Raw genomic sequence first — 20007 nt, 5'->3', positions numbered from 1 at the left:
AGCTGAACCATGTTACAAATGAATGTAAAAAATTTACTAGTAAATTGTTGAATTTGTATTACTAGTATCAGAATATATATTTCCATTATTTAGTGTTTTAAATAATTAAAGAAATCGGAGGGGGCTGAGATGTCGAGAAGTTATTGGGTGAATGAACGTGGCGAAATGGATCAAGGCGTTTCTCTCTCTTTATGGAATGGAGAGGATCTGAGTCATCATCTCCCAAAAGGTAATTCATTAGAGTGGAATTCACCTCCGACAAATCCTGACTGTTTCCGACAAACATGAGGGTGTATCCTCCTCCTAGGTCAAGCTACCATCTATTCATCTTCCTCCTACTCCTCTCTCTTTTCCCTCTTTCCCTCCTCGCCCGCCCTTTCGTTCTCGTCCTCTCCCAGGACGACCTCAAGGACGTCCAAAACGACGACGCTTCCCCCCTCGAATCCGACTCTTCCTGGGACGACGACGACGACTTCGGCGGTACTCATGTCAAGTCTGACGACGAGCTTGATCCCGGTTCATGGCGCCGCCTCTTCGAGCCCTCTACCTCCCCGGTCTCCCCCTCCCTCGATTCCTACTACACCGCAGTCGATAAGATGATATCCGCTTCCACTCACGGTGACTCCAGGTTGATGGAGGAATCCGCGGTTGAGATCGAGACGGCTGCTAACACCGAAGGTGATCCTCACGCGCGTTCGGTTCTAGGCTTTCTGTACGGGATGGGGATAATGCGTGAGAGAAATAAAGCTAAAAACTTTTTGAATCATTATTTCGCTGCCGAAGGTGGCAATGCCCAGTCCAAGATGGCTTTGGCTTACACATACTCTCGACAAGATGTAAGCTTTTTTCTGTATTTGATATCCCCTTCTGTGTTTATTTTTAATTTTCCTAAACATTAGTTGTTTTATGTGAATTCTCAGATGTATGAAAAAGCTGTTAAACTGTATGCTGAATTGGCAGAAATAGCGGTTAACAGTTTCTTGATAACCAAAGATTCACCGGTAATCGAACCCATTAGGATACACAATGGAGCAGAGGAGAACAAGGAAGCTTTGAAGAAGTCAAGAGGGGAAGACGATGAAGATTTTCAGATATTGGAATATCAAGCACAGAAAGGGAATGCCGGTGCTATGTACAAAATGGGCCTTTTTTACTATTTCGGATTGAGAGGGTTGCGCCGTGATCATTCCAAGGCTTTGATGTGGTTTTTGAAAGCTGTGGATAAAGGGGAGCCCAGGTCTCTCGAACTTCTTGGTGAGATTTATGCTAGAGGAGCTGGAGTTGAAAGGAATTACACCAAGGCCCTTGAGTGGCTTTCACTTGCATCCGAACATGGCCTTTATTCAGCTTACAATGGGATGGGTTATTTATTTGTTAAAGGGTATGGTGTGGAGAAGAACTACACCAAAGTATGTTCATTTTCTCTTCACTTCCACTAATTTTTCTGTCTGGTTATCTGTCCCTTCTTTATATCACCTTGCCTCATCTCTTTTAATTGTTTTGCTGCCTTGATATAGGCATTGCTCTCATATTACAGGTTCTTCACCTATGTTTCAACAATATTCTTCTCATTGCTTGAAAATTTCAGTTCAGTTTTATTTATCTTTTTACTTTATGCTGTTTAGCCCTATACTGACTCTGGGTTTTAGTTTTTCACTTTATTGGATGTTTTGAAGTTTGAAACTTAAGGCATACTATACTTATTCCGATTTCTATTTTATGTGTCTCTTTCATCTATTAGTAATTTGAAGGGATATGATGTGTTGGGTAAAAGTTGCATGCTTCAGTTTTTTAGTTATAACTAAGATTGAAGATGATTATTCATGGATTGTGGATATACATGGCTTTGAGTCTAAGAACAATTTTCCATTTCCATGGTTGCTGCCTTAGGTGTTGGGTATTCTTTTTGTAAGATTAAGGTTACTTGCAATTCAATGGATTTATTTTTTGTTTTTCTTTAAAAAAAACTCAACTCGATGGTGGTATAACGTTATGCTTTGCATGTTAAGTACAGAGTTTTTTCAGAAACTGATTCTTTCCTTTGTGCAGGCTAAAGAATACTTTGAGAAGGCTGCTGATAATGATGATGCCGGTGGGCACTATAACTTAGGAGTAATGTACCTTAAGGGGATTGGAGTGAAGAAGGACGTAAAGATTGCTTGTAAATGTTTTATTGTGGCAGCCAATGCAGGTCAACCAAAGGCGTTTTATCAGTTGGCTAAGATGTTTCATACTGGGGTTGGGCTTAAAAAGAATCTTCCTATGGTAAATATATAGTTCCTACTTATAGTTCTCTTTTTTTTCCAACTTTTCACCTTCTTATGACTTATGAGTTCTAAATCTTTATGAATAGCATACCTGAACTCCATTTTTCTTCTGTTTTTTTATTTTTTCTTTTCAAATTTTCACCCTGGCAAAACTTTGTTTTTGCTTGCGAGCGTATGGTTAGTTGGTTATCTGTCATGCCAAGAAGTGTCATTCATAGCAAGCAAAATTATTTAATCACTTATGCTGAAAATGTACATGATTGAAGTTTTTCCTCCTTTTCCAGGCTAGTGCATTGTACAAACTAGTTGCTGAACGAGGACCATGGAGTTCTCTCTCTAGATGGGCACTTGAATCATACCTAAAAGGTGACATGGGCAAAGCATTCCTCTTGTACTCTAGGATGGCTGAACTAGGCTACGAGATAGCCCAGAGTAATGCTGCATGGATCCTTGACAAGTATGGTGACCGCAGTATGTGCATGGGTGAATCTGGGGTTTGCATTGATGCAGAAAGACATCAACGTGCTCATTCTTTGTGGTGGCAAGCTTCCGAGCAGGGTAACGAACACGCGGCATTACTTATTGGGGATGCATATTACTATGGCCGAGTATGTATCTTTAGTCTTAATAGAGAAGGCTTTGTCTAGTTTTGGGATAATCATTACTTAATATTGCTTTCTTATTACTTGACTAAGGTTTTCTGTAACTGTTATTTTTTTTTCTCTCAGGGAACTGTGAGGGATTATGATCGTGCAGCTGAAGCTTACATACATGCAAAATCCCAATCAAATGCTCAAGCCATGTTCAACCTGGGTTACATGCATGAGCATGGCCAAGGACTTCCATTTGATCTCCATCTTGCCAAGCGGTACTATGATCAGGCGCTAGAGCTAGACCCTGCAGCAAAGTTGCCTGTCACACTGGCACTCGCAAGTTTGTGGGTACGAAAGAATTATGCTGACAGTTTCCTGGTAAGTTACTGTTGTGGTATATGTCCTCTTCTTGCCCCTCCCTACCCAAGCATGTCTTTGAGATCAAACGCTGTTCTATCTTTAATGCTATTATTTTTTTTCAATCCTTACACTTGAACACAAGTAGGAACTTTCGGTTCACTGTTTCCCATTAATCGTCCTAACTTTCTAACATTCCTTTTTTACAAAATGCGATGATTTTTCCTCATTCCTTTTACCACACGAACTTTTAGCTGTATAACCAGAGCGTAGCTTAACATCTTCTAGCCCTCTGAAGGCAGCTTGGCAGTGTAAAGATATTATTGATAATGAATGTAATGTCCTTGGCTCTTGATTGGCCCCTTGAGTGGTGATTAGAAAGTTCTGCCAAATAAAGTTCATGGATCTCAAAATTATATTTATACCTGTTATTCGGTCTTCTGACTTGTTGCTCTTTTGTTGTTCGGATTAGGTTCATATAATCGATTCCCTGCCTGAAGTTTATCCCAGAGTGGAAGCATGGGTGGAGAATGTAATCATGGAGGAAGGGAATGCAACAATATTGACTCTATTTGTCTGTTTACTCACTGTTCTATACCTTCGTGAGCGGCAACGCAGGCATGCTGTGGCTGCTCCTGCTGCTGCAGGGGCTCTCCAGCCTAATGAGCACGTTGTAGCTGCTGCTGGACGCTAGTTGACAGATGTGGTAATTCAGATTAGATGTGTTTCCTCATCTGAAAAGCAAGTTAAAACATCCATAGCAAAAATATCCTACATTGTACCATGCAGAATATTTGAACTGAGAAGAATTAACATAAGTTTCGTATATCAAAACATGTATGTCATTCTACTTTCTTGAAGTAATTAATTTGTATACTTCAATTCTGAGATTTTAGAACTGTCTTTTTGTTTTTGTTCGTATAATGTCATGCTTTAATTGTTTTCTGTTATGGGATTCCATTCATAATCATATTGCATCTCAATCGAATGTTAAAACAGCTGCCACACTACTAGTTTAACACATAAAGATAGCAATAGCTTGATTGATTGGAAAATTGAATTCATTTAAGAAGTTATTGCCCAACCGAGGTAAAAAATTCTGCTGGACTCATAATTTGTAACATGTGGTACCCAACATATCAGATTTCTAACTTTGGTGGATTTTAAGTAATTTGTGGCGTTAGAATTACTAATCGTCTAAATTTAAATTTGACAACTTTAGACATTTACTTTATACCTTGCTTTAAAAGTTGACTGAAATGACCATGTCACCGTCAAATTGAAGTGACCGCTTAATTTGTTGCTTTCCAACGTTACTAGAAAACGAATACATGTCAATTTTGGAGAGATTGCATCACCCTGCATATTGTAACCACAAAAACATCATGCCCTTAAAATTCAGAACTTTTGCTCTCAATTTGGATCTAAAAATTCGCCAAGGGGAACAACAAATCAGTTAACATTGTCCTCTTTAAAAATTATATCACACAAAAGCTTCGTATCTTCTCTCCTCAGTTTAGTAATTAATTGGACCGTTGAGGTCTCCTCCATATGTAATCATCATGCTCGTTTTCTGGTTCTTTTGGGCGTTCATGTTTGCACTTAGACAAACCTGGTTCCTTCTGAAATTCACGAAATTACATCTGCAGAGGATAGTCTACTTGTAAGTAATAATATATCAATCAATCTTCCGATAAAAAAAATGAATGCGAGAGGGATGATACAGAGACATACGACGGGCATTCCCATTCTCCAGGATTTAACTGTCTCTTAGGCCTTGCCACTTGGCACCATAAACATTTCCTATTACTAGAAAAATTCATAAACACACCTGCATGCAGAAAATCAATATTACTATATGTATATGTGTCGGAACCGTCTTTCGGTTGAGTCTCAGGATTGGGCTTCGACTTAGGAAAATGGATTGGGAGTCGCCACCGATCGTTTATTTTATTCAAAATGGGTTGATCGTGTACCCTATTTCTTACCTGATCTGCGTTTTACCATTGATGTGTCGGATTCGGGAGTCGGTTACAGTCAAGGAAGTGCTAGCACCCTTGAACTGCCCTTTCGGTACTGTGTAATTTCTAGTTGTCTTTAACTAAGAAAATTGTAGTCTAAATTAAAAGGGTAAAAATAACGATCCAAATTACTTATATTTGATTGTTTTAAAGGTGTATCCTCACAAAAGTCGAAAAACGTGTTAGAGGGGACAAAACGAAAGTGAATAAAATAGAGAAAGAATAAGGAATTCAACATGATGATAATAAAGATTAAAAAAATAGAAATACAAGTAAAACATAAAATAAAAATAGTAATAAACTATATACAATTAATAAATAAAAGAGAAATAAAATGAACATCAAGGAAATAAAAAAACAAATAAAAGAAAAAAAGCGAAAAATCATGTAAAAGTGAGAATCAAAGGAAAAGAATATATATAAAAAAATAAAATACGCGCATATACAATATAATGTAAAAAAAAATTATCAAATAAGAAATAACCAAGATGTATATAATAATAAACGCATGAAAATATTAAAAATATATATTTACAACTCGATAAAATATTGTAGAGATATAACTGCATAGATTAAAATAATAAAAATAATAATAATAATAAAGGAATAATAATAAAAAATATAAATAAAAAAATACACCATTTTAATATAAAAAAAGAAATAAAAAATAGTAATGAAACGTGAAAGGACCGAATTGAATGGAAAACAAAAGTGGGGATCAATTTTAGGAGAAATTAAGAATGATAATGGAACAATTAAAGCAATGGGGGACAATATTGGAAGAAAACCAAAAGAGGAGGCCGAATTTAAAAGATAATTGAGTTTAAAAATCGGATTTGAGGGTTAAAATTTAAGTTTTCAAAATAGTAGGGTCAAAAAGCGTAGTTTACCCTTTACAAGCAAAAATGCGCGGATCCCATGCTCTTTGGGTCGGGTCTATGGATTGGATCGGGTTCAGTATATAACCCAATTTCCTCTTTTAATTTTTCACTTCTCTCTTCAAAAAACGAAGCCCCGTGCCCCTCTCTCAATTTGCTCTACCTTGTTCTTCAGGATTGAAGAATAGGCGCTGGGTTCTTGAAGAACCCAGATTCCGACCGTCGCTCGCCGCCGTCGTTGATCGGCGGCGAAACCCAAAAAGTTTTCGTTTTTTTTAAAGCCTTTCCCCTCCCCATTTTAAATAGCCGAACGGTTTATTCAAAAACGGCCTCGGGAGGGCTAGATCTAAATAGATAGATCCCGATAGCCCTTCCCATTCATCGACCAAAGATCTTTCCTTTCATGTTTTTCAAATCAAGAGAGATACACAAAGCGGGAAATAGCCACATGCAAGCCAAGAATACGCTGAATCAAAGGTAAAAAAAGAAAATATATCTCTTTTATTTCTTTTTCGAAATGCTCTACAAGTGTTCGGACTCTCTTTGCGTTTGCTATTGTGAACTTGTGTGTGTGTTTGTCACGTAGTAATCTCTCTCTGATTGAGTGAATCCGTCCCTTACAACGAGTTTGATTACACTTATTTATACTGGGAAAAAAACCTATTTTTAGATTACATATTTGAGTCCTAACCATATTGGTCTTTGTTGTTTGCACGTTTCTTGACTTGATTTGTTGGTTTGTTGCCGAGGAAACCGGCGTTGGGGATGTGGAGCAAAACGTGCGGCGCGGGGGGACCTTGAGCGAAGGAGGCGGCACGCTAGGGTTTCTGGAAACCCTAGTCCTCGAACGATGCTGAGAGATTGGGAGATTAGGGTTCACTTGGGTCATGTGTTCTAGGTCACTACTGGACCATTGTAAGACGGGCTGCTGGGCCACAATTTTATTTGTTCCTTGTAATGGATCTTGCAATGTACCTGTACACGTAAAATAATAACAAAATAAATAATATGTTATATGTTATATATATACAAATATATATGTAACACATGAACGGATGAAATGGGGTGTCTACAATATGAATGGATCAAACTTAAAAATTTTGCAGTCCAGAAGCAAGTTATTCCTCCTCTAAAACAAAAATATAAAATTCTTTCTCTAGGTCCATAACAAATATTCCATCAACCATAATTTGATTTCTCTTTTAAAAGACACCAATATGACCATTACGCCATGCATGAGCCTTCATTTGCAACAAGAGGACAAACACAGATGCCCAAAATCATCTAGCAGATCATAAACACGGGACCACAATAAATTCTGTTCAATAGTATTTTATTGAAGATGAATATTCTTGAAAAGCAAAAGATGTTCTTAACAACATAAACCAAAGCTACTTACTCTGGGCAGTTCCAATCTCCTTTCTTCATTTGAACGACATCCGTTTCAACCTTATTAGGACCCACTGCTTTACACCTTAAGCACCGTGTATTTCTAGAGAAGTTCATGAAATTGCACCTACAACATATAAAAGCAATAATAGTCAAGGTGGAATCAATAAATAGTCTGACCGTTGTCAAAAAAATAATTCCCACCTATTGTAGTAGATCGTAAATTAACCATAAGCACCGCAAGTCAAACTTTTTAACCAACCAACTAACCATAATATAAAGATATTTGAGACTGTATTCATTCATTTCAACATACGTGATGTGGTTACGAAGAAAAACAACAGTAATCAAAAGAAACAAGACTAAACAAATGAGTAGGAAAGGAGATGGAACTCAAGAAAAACTTGGGTCAAAAAAACCCTCTAATTTTTTTTTTTAATTCAAAGAAAGTAATAATGATAAGTTGTGGTTGTAATATTTTTACAGCTTATTTATACTAGGGTTACAAATATAATTTAATATTAGCCCTAGATTTAATAAAGGAAACTTATAATACTAGCCATCCCAAATACTTCTAATTTTAATGCAACTAAAATAAATAAATATTTATTATAATATAAATTCTTGTGTCAATATGTCATTCGGACAAATTTGTAAATATATTAAGTAAATTTTCTCATTATTATGAAATCTCTTAACCAACAAAGAGGAAGTACATAACAATGTACTATAATATAAAACGACTTTCTCACCCATTGAGCACTGAACGAGCAACCAGTATACTTAGAAAGCGTTAAATGATAGATGATGACAGATAAGAAGATAAATGAGAACTTACTGCGAACAAATCCAATCTCCTTTCTTCATCTCAATTTCATCACCACGAACATTTTTAGGGCCATTTTCTTTACATTTTAGGCATTGCAGATTTTTAGAGAAGTTTAAAAAATTACACCTGCAATTAACAAGCAAAATGTCTTATAACTATGAAATTGTATGTAGGGATTTCATTAATAAAAAAAAGTATGTCGGGATTTCAGAATGCAAATTCATAGGTGAATAAAATTTGTAACCATTTACTTTCTGTTCAACAAGATCACGAGCAATAACCTCAACAGCAACTATGCTTCATAAAAAAAAAAAACTTACTTGGGACACATCCAATCTCCTCTCTTCATTTCAACATTTGTAAACTCTTCATCATCATTGCCAGTGACTGGGAGGAGCTTTAGCAAGAGATTTAAGAAGCTCAGCATTGCATGATGTGTCACTCAATTTTGTCAAGTCTGAAAGTGGATTCCTTGCAGATGCATCAATACGCTCTCTACCAGGAAGTTTCCCTTCCTCGGAAATAACAAGGGGATCAAGGGCATAGGATAATAATAAGCGCACAATGTCCACAGTACGGGCAGTTGCTTCTGCTTCCTTTAGTGTCACGTAAGCTCTATCACAAGAACCACGCAGATTGCAAGCACTACAAACCTGCAGAAAAATGCTTCAGTCTGGCATCACTCTAGGTCGGTTTTCCATGAACAGGAGTCCTCAAAAAACAAATAAATTAAACAACCAAAGATATAGCATATGAAGAGCATATTTCGTTCATAGTGAAATAAACGGTTAAAGATAAAGAATTTGATGCTAAGGGAAAACAGCATACATCCCCTTCATCGAGCTGAACATGGGCTCTCAACCTTTTAGCTGAATTAACGGGCTTCCATAAAAGATTAGAACATCCACTTCCAACAACCGTTTCAATATCATCAGTAGACAACAATCTGCATTAAATGGAACCGTGATAGTCAAATTTATGACCATATTGATTATATATAAATTTACTGAAACAGAACAGATAATCTGCATTGCCCCTTACGAATCATCAGAATTATAATTTCTTTTAACTTTCCAGGCATGTAAGCATAGTACTAGTATTTAGAAGGGCGGAAATGCAAAGATAGCTTTTGTATTTACATTCAACCAATTGAATATTAATTTTAATCAAATATATAATTTTACACGTGTTAGTAAAGACCGTTTTAAGAGGTCAATCCAAATAACCAAAAAAAAAGATTGAGAAAACAAGAAGCAAAAAGAACTTAAGAGTTAACTTGTAGGAGAAATGGAAGTGGCAATAAGCTAATTGCAGCAAAGCCAAAAGAGAAAGAACTCGTTACTTGAAATGATCGAAACGGTCGCGAGAAAAGCAGATGCAAGCGTCTTTGACAAAATTCATGTCTTTATATTCATTGGCAGAATCGGAAGCGGCAGAATTATTAGCTTCAACAAAGTAACCCTTGGACTTTAACCTGTTAATGAAAGTGACCCATTCGGGTCAGGGATGGGATTGGGGAGCCGAATCGAGAGGCTCAGCGGCGGCGCTGTTGGAATTAAGCGTGTCGAGGGCGGCAGCAGAGGAAATGTAGCGGCGGGAAAGGGCGAGGAGGAAAAAGAAAGAAAGAAGGGTTTGCGAGCACGGATGAGGGAGGAGCTGAACAGCAAGAAAGTTGAAGCTGCCATTTTCTTTGGTAGACTGCAATTTAAAGAAGATGAGAGGAAATTTTGTAATGTGGCCATCGAAATGAAAGCTGTTCCGAAAACTTCGATTTTCTTAGGGTTTTAGATAAAGAAATTAACTGAAACAGGGTTATAGTAGGCTAAAACATTTTTTTTAAAAAAATATTTTCCTATTTTTCAGTACTGGTTAGAATAAAATTAATTAGTCAACGTTAAATATTTTATTGGTCAATAAAATTTTTCTAGTGTTTTTTAGAAAATGATTTACAATTTAATTTTTTGTAAGTACTTAAAATAATTTTATTTTATAAATTTAATATTAATAAAATATTTTAATAACATTTTAAGTAAAATATTTATTATTAAAATATTTAAAATATATTTATTAATATTTCTAATAATATAATATTTTATTTTTAATATTATAGTAAAATAATCAATTATATTATAATAATATAAGATATTATATTTTTATTTTAATAATATATAATAAATTATTAATAAAATTTATATTATTTATTAATTTCATAGAAATAAATTATTAATAATGAATAATATTATTTATATATTTAATATTAATATAATAATCTAATAATATTTTAATAAAGATATTTAAAATATAATAATTAATATTTGTATAACACTATTACTTTAATAAATAATTAATATAATTTATAATATTTTTATTTCAATAAAATATACCAATATTAATACTTTTATTAATAAAAATATAAAAATAATATTTTAAAAATAAATAAATTATTTTAATATTTTAAATATAATAATATTAAGTTTATGATAAATAATATTATTTATTGTATTTAATATTTTTAATAAATAATTTTTTTTAAAAAAAATCATCTGAAAAAAGGGTTTAAACAATATCTTCCAAACATCGTAAAACGTTTTTCAGAAAATATGTTTTAAAAAAAGTAATTCATTTTACAGAAAATATTTTCCGGAAAATGTTTTCAGTGAAACAAACGGACTCTTAGTGTGATTTTATTAAATTTGCTAATCATTAAAAACCTAAATTCAATTTAATTAAAAAACTTATTTCATTTAATTTTATTCTTAATTTAAATTTACAAATATATTTAATTGTAATTTAAATTGATTGAAGTAAATTATTGATCAAAATAGTCATTTTGAATAAATAAATGAAATATATGTTAATTTAAATTAAATAATCAATTAAAAACTTTAATATAAATTAAACCTCACAATTAAAATTAAACACAAAAAATTATATTTATCATTATATCTTTTATTTTGACGCATTAATTTAAACACGATAATATAATATTTTTTTATTGTTTTCGTAATATTAACTTTTTTTTCTTTTATATAAAAAATATGACACCTTATCACATAGTAAAAGCTTGAATTTTAAACACTAGAAGAAGAAGAAAATGAGTATACCGAATGCACAATTAAACAAGTAAATGAACACCACACGCACGTAACTCACTAGACTCAGTACTAAATCCCTTAGAGGAAGTAGAAATCTCAAATACAGCGGCCTCATCCATGCACTACCAAATATCCTCAGAACCCACCCTAACCCTCGCGTCTCCCTCTCTCTCTCTCTCTTTTATTTTATCGTAATCGTTTTCGTTTCTTTTCCCATTAAAAATTTATAGGGCCTGACGGCGGCCCCCATGGCATCTCACGCCGCCAATCTCTGGGTGCTGCTAAGTTTGGGTTTAGCTGGGATTTTGCTTGTAACCAAAAAGCTTAAGAAAACCATTAAAGCTGACTTTGGGGCTTTTATTCAGAAGCTAGAGCTGCTTCCGCCTCCTCAGCCTGCTCCTCCTAAAGCTCCCCACCCTCTCACCGGTCTCAGTTTCGCCGTCTCTGACGTGTATGCTGTTTTCCCCTCTTTATGTCTTTGTGCCTGTTGTGGTTTTGGGCTAGTGGAAACTAATCAATTTATTTCTTCTTATTTTATTGCCACTGTTAATCGAGGAGTGATGGGAATCGGAAATTAATGTAACTTATTTTATTTTTTGTTTAGTTGTCACTGTTGACTGCTGCATTTATTTTCTCACATAAGTGATTAAGGCTAATGCTAAATATGTATGGCATCTATATTCTTTAAGGAAAAAAAGAAATTAAAATTGTTTTTGGGGTAGTTTTGCTTTATGGTTTCAGCTGCCAATAGAGGGCCGTAGGGTCGTTGAACTTAGTGGAGTGTAAACTATTTCCTTTTTGTTCGTTACTAATTCAGTTTTGTCAAGCTATCTTTCTCTTTATACTAGAAAGACGCTGTCATTTGAATTCATGAACCTTAATAAAGGTTTCTTTCTTTCTTTTATACATGCTTTGGTTTTAGGAATGTATATAGAACGGTTTGTAATACATATATATATATATAAACTAATGAATTTGAAAAATGGATTATTAAAAATGAAAAAAATTCTTATTTTAATCAAAACATTATTTTTTTAAACAGTTCAATTTGGATGTTTATGTCTACATGTGACTTTGTGAGGAAGTAAAGGAATAGCCTAAATGTTATTTTCTCTGCTATCGTGAATATTTATGAACTTGTTAAAGGTAACTTATTTCAGAGCTTTGGTTTGCAATTTGTTATTCAGTTCAATTTTCTGGTATACTCCTTGTTTAAGATTTTAGTTGTCTCTTCGGGTTATCTATGTGAGACACACATGTGGGATTAGTTTGCTCGTTCATATTTTCAATATTGTATTTATCGATATCTACATGGCTTCTAATGGCTGATATATAATTCACTTCTCAGATTTGATATTGAAGGATATGTGACTGGGTTTGGCCATCCAGACTGGTTGAGGACACATGAAGCATCTTCTCGCACATCTCCTGTGGTTTTGGCCCTTGTTGAAGGGGGTGCCACTTGTGTTGGGAAGACTGTTGTGGATGAACTGGCATACAGGTACTTGCTGTTGCAAACTGTTTACCTGAACAGCAGGCTTTAGGCTTAGTGGTTTACAACAATGTGTACTGTAGGAATTAAGAGAAATGGATGTAAAGGAAAGAGAAAAGGAGCGAGAGTTTAGAGGGAATGGTTACTTGTTAATTTTTTAATATAAGATAGAGTTACACTTATTTTGACATTTTATTTACCAGACAAGGTTGTAACGTTCTCCCTTCTCTTTCCCTCTTATATTGCAAGTGGAGCCAAATCCTTTCCTCTATATTTTATCAGCTATAAGACTCAAGGAATATGTGGCGCCGTATATACTAAAGTTGGAAATCCATCTTGTTTTTGGAAGAAGTCATCAGACGCAATTTAATATTTTGGCTCTTAAGATTTGCAAAATGCTAGCTTTCTTTTGCATGTTTGATTTTCAGTATCCATGGAGAGAATAAGCACTATAGCACACCAACCAATCCGGCTGCACCTGCACGCATTCCAGGTGGATCCTCTAGTGGAGCGGCTGTTGCTGTTGCTGCTAATTTTGTGGACTTCTCCTTGGGTGAGCTTTGTACCTCTAACTGCTTTATTTTCTTACAAGTAGCAATCTTTGGGATTATAATATTGCTATTGAATGGAAGTTTGATTTTCATAAAGCATCAGTTTGATCAAACATGATGAGATATTTGTGATTCTGTATAATATAATATTTTAGAAAATCCTTCATAAAATTGGCTCAAATTTTTCATATAACATTCTGTGAGTAGGAATTGATACCCTAGGCGGTGTGAGGGTACCTGCAGCATTTTGTGGTGTTATTGGATTCCGACCCTCGTATGGTGTTATTTCTAACACTGGAAATATACCTGTTTCATCAAGCCTCGATACGGTTGGTAAGTATGAAGGATTATCAAATGATGTGTTATGCAATACAAAATTTTAGATGTTGCTGTATGGCATAAGGGGATTTACCGTTATCTTGACTTGAGTGTCATTAAAAGTGGTTATGATTTGATTCAAGTTTCTTAGATTATTTCCTTGTACAAAAGAAGCTTCATAACATGCTCAAGTTGTTTTTCCATATTTTGATTTGAGTGTCATGAAAGCAATTTTCTTTGCTTTCTGTTGTTTTCCTCTGAACTTAGTAGGAAAAGAAGGAATTTTTTAATGTATATATGCTTGTTAAATGATAATGTTTCTAACTAATTCAAGAACCTAAATTTTTTTGTTAGGATAATTATAAACTTGTATATCCTTGTTTCTTCCCTTTTTCCCCCCTGAAAAATGGATTTTAAGATCCAAGCATGGATTTAAAAAGAAGATAAGAACTAAACTTTTTGACTGCAAAAATAGTTGGTGAATGAGTTGTTTGAAGATTTTAATGTCACTGATTGCTACATTTGAAGATTATAGTGGTATTTGAAAATTAAACACACACACACACACAGAGTTATAAGGTTATGGAATGACTGAATTATTCAAGCCTTTCCTTTCCTCCCATCTTTTCTCCAAATTGGGGTAATTGGAAAATTAGGAGTGCTCAACCCCACTCCCTTTCCATTAATTTAAGGAATAACTAAGCAAGGCGTAGTTTCTTTGGTCACTTGCCTATTCCTTTCCCTCATCTTCCCACAATCCAAGCATAGTGTTCTTTGTACATCACATAGCTGAATTTAGGCTCTTAGCAGAGATGTATTAGGTGATGATCGCATATCGTATGATTAATCAATATCAATCTGTCATTTGCTGATTGGGCACTGTATTTTCTTTTGCGCTTCTATTCTCTTTAATTTAATTTTCATGTTTCTACTTTTCTTGTGATTTAGATAACCAGAATCTTGTCACTATTCTATTCTACACTTGTTCAACTTTATTATATTTGGCCTGTGAAACTACTATTGCAGGATTGTTTGCTAAGGATCCTAATGTTCTACGTCGAGTTGGGCTTGTGCTCTTGCAACTTCCATATTCCGTTCAATGCAATCCTAAGCAAATTGTATTAACTGATGATTGTTTTCAACTGCTAAAGATTCCAGCAGACAGAGTTTCACGAGTGGTGATTAATTCCACTGAGAAGCATTTTGGAAGTATGTTAAAGAGCTTATGTAAATTAATTTGTTCTGTTTTGTTGTTTACAGCTGAATGAAAAGTGATAACTTTATTTTATGTTAGGACAAGGTTTGAAGCATGAAAATCTTGAGAAGTACTTCAGTTCTAAGGTCCCAAGCTTGAAGGAGTTCTGTAGCCTGAAAAGAAATGGTGATTCAGAAATTTCATCCTTAAGGTTGCTTGCAAATGTGGCGCAGTTTCTTCAAAGGTGATATTTCATCCTATTGGTGTATGTGCACGTGTTAACATTTGGTGTCATTTCCTACGCTGAAGGATTTGCCTTTTTTCTCTCCTAGTTTTCCCCATAAGTGTGCAATACTTTATGGTTTACATTCTTCTGCAGTTTGTTGTGTGATTTTCTGAACACCTTCCCCTTCCATTTTTTCGTTTTACTAATTTTGACTTGAACCATGAAGTAAGAATTTTTTTGGTGGGGGGAGTTAGGACATTTAGCATTTATGGAATTTTGACGTGCCAATTGGTGTCTTCTCTGTGATTGCTGTTGAATATTGTAAGTGCACGGGATCTATTGGTTGCTGTAACTGATCTATCTGGTAGTCTTTAATGAGGCTATTGTAGCTCTTTGTTTAATACCATTGGAGTGTTTGGCTTGATTGATATTTTTTTGTACGCTTTCTTAATTTAGATATGAGTTTAAATGTGCGCATGGAGAATGGATTAATTCCGAAAAGCCAGTTCTTGATTCTGCCATCTCTGCACAAATAAAAGAATCAGTGGATATGACAAATAAGGAGATTGAAATCTGCAAATCGATTAGGGCTGAGATGCGTTTTGCTGTCAGTGATCTTTTGAAGGTAAGGAGTCCTCTCTGATTCTTTTGTTGTCGGGATACATTCCGAGTTTAACAATTGTTTCCTGTTTAAGTTCAGAAAAGCAATTTTTCTTGCATATTATTTCAATTCTTAAGAAAGTAACTTATCTCGTATGTAATTTCAATTCAACTTTTTAATATCCTTTCTAGAATGCAGTTAAAAGACGGTTGTGCCAAGCATATTAATATATTATTATTCCTTGATCATCTAAGTTTCAACTAAGCTTTAACTATAGACCAGGTCTATATTCTGTTTTTACATAAAATTTGTGATTGTCTTCTTACCCCTTATTTTATGATTCACTGCTATGTATGTTGGCTCTTATCTTTAATTATTATACTATATTTTCTACTTTTTTACTCTAGGTAGATAGCATACATGTAACAGTGTGCATCTGCGCTGTTCTTATTTTTATTGTTTTTTATTGGACTATTTTATTTGAGGGTGGTGGTTCTATATTTATTGTGCTAGGATGATGGAATTCTGGTGATTCCTACCACTGCTTATCCTCCTCCGAAACTTGGTAGCAAGGAAATCTTCTCAGATGACTACAAGAATTGTGTTTTTAGTCTGTTGAGTATTGCTAGCATCTCTGGATGCTGTCAGGTGAAATTCTCTCTTATATTGATGTACAAAAAGCAGAATTAGTTCAAGAATTTTTTTAAAAAATAAATAAATAAAATTGTGTACTTCATTAATGATTCAGGTCTCACTACCACTTGGATATTATGATAAGTGCCCGGTTTCTGTGTCCTTCGTAGCCAGACATGGGGGTGATAGATTTTTACTGGATACAGTACAGACTTTATATTCGTCTCTACAAGAGCATGCTGATACTGTTGATAAGTCTAAATTGACACAAAATACTGTCAAGCAGGAACATTCTGCTGAGGCTGTTAAAGAAAAGGTCAGTGTCATCTTTGCCAAGTTTTCACCCTCTTGTAATTAATCTGGGTTATATCAATAAGTTTAATCTTCGATGTAGAATATATTGGCTGTTAATTCTCGTCATAATTGATTTTTCTTTTGATAATAATTGGAAGACAATTTATTGCTTTTTTTTCCAAATTAATATTATTATGGTATGTATCTAGTATATCTACCAAAACATCATGTTTGTTTTTAAGGTAACGGACATATAAGGTTTTTTTTTGAAATGGCTGATATAGAAGTTGATGTGCCACGAGTCATAGGGATGAAAAGAACCAGGGAGAGGGTAAAGATGATATAATGAGATACTTGAGATTTAAATGTTACGAAGAAACGAAGGAAGGAAGATAGAATTGATGATAATAGTGTTTATGGGCTACTCTTCAAGCTAGATAAACAAACAAAGATTGATTTCGATAAAGATCCAAGAATGATTTATGAATGAAATAGAACCTTTTTTTTTTTCTTTTTTGGTCAAAATCCTCAAGTAATTTGATCATTTGATTTTCTATTTTTGATGTCCTGTATCATTTTCCCATTGTAGAGAAGTGGACTTCAGGTTTTGAAATGGTGAAGCTGAATAATTTTCTAGTAATTCCTATTGAAATTGTCTGATCTGGTAGGATAAAACCAAGCAAATGATTTTCAAGAAGTATAGATATTTTGAATTAGACTGATTAATGGTTGTCTTGTTTGGACCATCAAGATGAAGCATGGTGGCTCCAATGTAAATTGTATCCTTGTTTTCTTCTTGAGGTTTTTTTTTCTTGAGAATGTGTAGATTATGACTCATAAGGCAATTACTTGCGAGGACTATAAAGCGTATGATTGCTTGGAAAATTATTTTTAGCTTTAGGAGATTTGATCACAGTGCTTCCTGTTAACTTTGAAAAGGAACAAAGAATTGTTTGTGCTTTAGTTAAATTGTGTATATATTTACTTATTTGCTTTTTGCCCACTTGTTTAGCTTATTCACTAAGGCTTGGTGTATGTCTATCTGATGTTTGTTAAATGTTTGTCCCCATATTGTTACTTGGACCCTAGTTTATTGGTATAGTATTGTTGGCAATGGTACACAACCTGTTTTGTTTTTCTTCCTGCACATTTTCTCCTCCGTCTTAAATAAATTCGTAACGTTTTAGGGTAACCAAGCATACAAAGATAAACAATGGCAGAAGGCTATTGGGTTTTATACTGAAGCTATCAAGCTTAGTGGCAATAATGCAACATACTATAGCAACAGGGCTGCAGCATATCTAGAACTAGGAAGGTAATATTTTATTCTAAGAATTGACTCCTTCCATTTAGTATTATTATTGGTATTTCAATTTTTTTATTTTTTATTTTTTATTTTTCATTCAGTTTCCTCCAAGCAGAAGCAGATTGTACCAAAGCCATCAACCTAGATAAAAAGGTAATTTCTTTAAAAATAAGTGCTCATATTATTCCTCTTTTTTAGCTTTAGGTTCCTAAGGTTTCATCTGATTACCATTTTAGGGTCTACCCAAGAAATCCGTCATCCAATGGATGCATGGATTTTTATTTTCCTTTATTTTTTAAGAAATAACTTTAAATCCTTAATTTTCTAAATCCTTCAAAATATAATGGTTTTGGTTGTATAATTGTTTTATAATTTACACATGGCATTTTTTATGGATCACCTTTGATTGAATTTTACTACAAAATCATAGTTTCGACCATGACTGTTATCATTGAATGTTGTTTGTTATTCTATTGACTGTATGACAATAAATTGTTCTTCTATTCTACTTATCAGAATATAAAGGCATATTTACGAAGAGGCACTGCTAGGGAGATGCTTGGTTACTATAAGGAGGCAATTGAGGGTAAGATTTTATGTATTAGTATTGGACTCTAGAACGACAGCTTGATGCTTAGTTGTAGCATTGTTTCTATAGAGGACTTTCAATCGTGTTGGATATCTGAAGTAACAATGATGGTACTTTTGGAGTGCAGATTTTAGTCATGCCCTGGTGCTTGAGCCAACCAATAAAAGAGCAGCCCTTTCTGCTGAGAGATTAAGGAAGGTGTTTCAGTAGCTGGTTGGAAGCCAAAAACGAAATTACAATGCAGAATTGATTTTTATTCCAAGTCTTGCAGTTTTCTTAAGGTCTCAAGAGATGCCATCATTTTATGTCGTTAGTAGGTATTATTATTAGTTCAGTTTTGTTCCCTATAATATTACTTGTATTATTGTATAATACTATGCCTTTTGCTCCTACATATTGAATTTTATCGTCGTAGTCAAATTTTTTAGTTGAAACAAGCCTTGTTAAGTTTCATGTTTTTTTTTATCATCAAAGTATATCAAATATTGATCCTATTATTACTACTCTGAGCTTCGCTTGAATTGGTCGTATTTCTAAAATCTCTGTGAAAAAAATGGAGTGTGTTTCTTGGCAACTCAAGTGCCTAGCAGAGATGCACATAAGCCGGATTTTAATCCGATCCGGATCGGATAAAAACCGATCCGGTTTTTTCTCCCAACCCAAAAACCGGATTTTAAAAAACCGGCTCGGATTTTAACCGGTTTAGAGGGTCGGATGGTGTAACCGGTTTCGGTTTGCAAAAAACCGGTTTTTTAAAAAAAACCGGATTTTTTCGGATAAAAAACCGGTTTTTTATCCGGTTTGAAAAAAATCGGTTTTTAATCCGGTAAAAAAACCAGTCGTTCAATTTTTTCTCAAACCGGTTATACTATCCGGTTTTTAAATATCCGATCCGGTTAAAAAAATCGATTTTTTCAAAATCCGGTTTCGGATATTTTTTACCCAAAATCGGATATTCGGATTTTTTGTGCACCTCTAGTGCCTAGTAGTTGATTGCTTTGACTCATGCTGCAATGCATTTTCTTAAGGTTAAAATGGATTAATAAGGTCATGACTCTCGGACTGCAATCCGACACGCCTTGTTCTATCCTTTCTGTTAAAGAATCTAATGTTGTATACTGCAAAATTTACTATTCTTTTTACCTTTCCCCGAAAAATTGGACACCACGTGATAGGACAAGATGGCAAAAGTGATACGAGTGTTTAATTTTCAAACTAACATATTTTTAACATAATTTTACTATCTAACGTATTTTCTACAGTAATCATTTAAAGATCTTAGGATATCTCGGCGTCTTTGGGCTAAAATTTTTATACATGGATTACTCGGGTCTTTAGTTAATTTTTTTGCTTACTGTGCAATTTTGGCGATT

General features: G+C 34.3%; 2 protein-coding genes and 1 pseudogene across 2 annotated transcripts; 2 read left to right on the top strand and 1 right to left on the bottom strand.

Moving 5' to 3' along the window:
* Positions 1 to 233: 233 nt before the first annotated feature.
* Positions 234 to 4105, top strand: LOC120209569 (ERAD-associated E3 ubiquitin-protein ligase component HRD3A-like). The gene is made up of 6 exons (XM_039208546.1): positions 234 to 836; positions 921 to 1409; positions 2050 to 2265; positions 2552 to 2875; positions 2996 to 3238; positions 3690 to 4105. The coding sequence occupies exons 1-6, from the start codon at positions 285 to 287 to the stop codon at positions 3909 to 3911; spliced, it is 2046 nt and encodes a 681-aa protein (XP_039064477.1). The 5' UTR covers positions 234 to 284; the 3' UTR covers positions 3912 to 4105.
* A 2489-nt stretch (positions 4106 to 6594) lies between these two features.
* On the bottom strand, positions 6595 to 11548 carry LOC120209566 (annotated as a pseudogene).
* A 12-nt stretch (positions 11549 to 11560) lies between these two features.
* Positions 11561 to 19040, top strand: LOC120209570 (outer envelope protein 64, chloroplastic-like). Its single transcript, XM_039208547.1, has 13 exons — positions 11561 to 11880; positions 12778 to 12930; positions 13350 to 13474; positions 13680 to 13805; positions 14817 to 14999; positions 15085 to 15229; positions 15668 to 15836; positions 16326 to 16460; positions 16561 to 16761; positions 17927 to 18054; positions 18147 to 18198; positions 18562 to 18631; positions 18762 to 19040. Exons 1-13 carry the CDS (start codon positions 11678 to 11680, stop codon positions 18842 to 18844), a joined length of 1773 nt encoding a protein of 590 aa, XP_039064478.1. The 5' UTR covers positions 11561 to 11677; the 3' UTR covers positions 18845 to 19040.
* The last annotated feature ends 967 nt before the right edge of the window (positions 19041 to 20007 follow it).

The sequence above is a fragment of the Hibiscus syriacus genome, unplaced genomic scaffold, assembly GCF_006381635.1.
Source record: "Hibiscus syriacus cultivar Baekdansim isolate YM2019G1 unplaced genomic scaffold, ASM638163v2 tig00019229_pilon, whole genome shotgun sequence".
NCBI classification, from domain to species: domain Eukaryota; kingdom Viridiplantae; phylum Streptophyta; class Magnoliopsida; order Malvales; family Malvaceae; genus Hibiscus; species Hibiscus syriacus.
The sequence above is the reverse complement of the archived record's forward strand: the minus strand, read 5'-3'. Positions and strand labels throughout refer to the sequence as shown.

Coding starts and splice junctions, on each gene's coding strand:
- LOC120209570 (XM_039208547.1), top strand. CDS start 11,678: ATGGCATCTCACGCCGCCAATCTCTGGGTGCTGCTAAGTTTGGGTTTA. Junction 16,762..17,926: donor CTGAGGCTGTTAAAGAAAAG/GTCAGTGTCATC, acceptor GTAACGTTTTAG/GGTAACCAAGCATACAAAGA. Junction 18,632..18,761: donor CTATAAGGAGGCAATTGAGG/GTAAGATTTTAT, acceptor TTTGGAGTGCAG/ATTTTAGTCATGCCCTGGTG.
- LOC120209569 (XM_039208546.1), top strand. CDS start 285: ATGAGGGTGTATCCTCCTCCTAGGTCAAGCTACCATCTATTCATCTTC. Junction 837..920: donor ACACATACTCTCGACAAGAT/GTAAGCTTTTTT, acceptor GTGAATTCTCAG/ATGTATGAAAAAGCTGTTAA. Junction 2,266..2,551: donor TTAAAAAGAATCTTCCTATG/GTAAATATATAG, acceptor CTCCTTTTCCAG/GCTAGTGCATTGTACAAACT.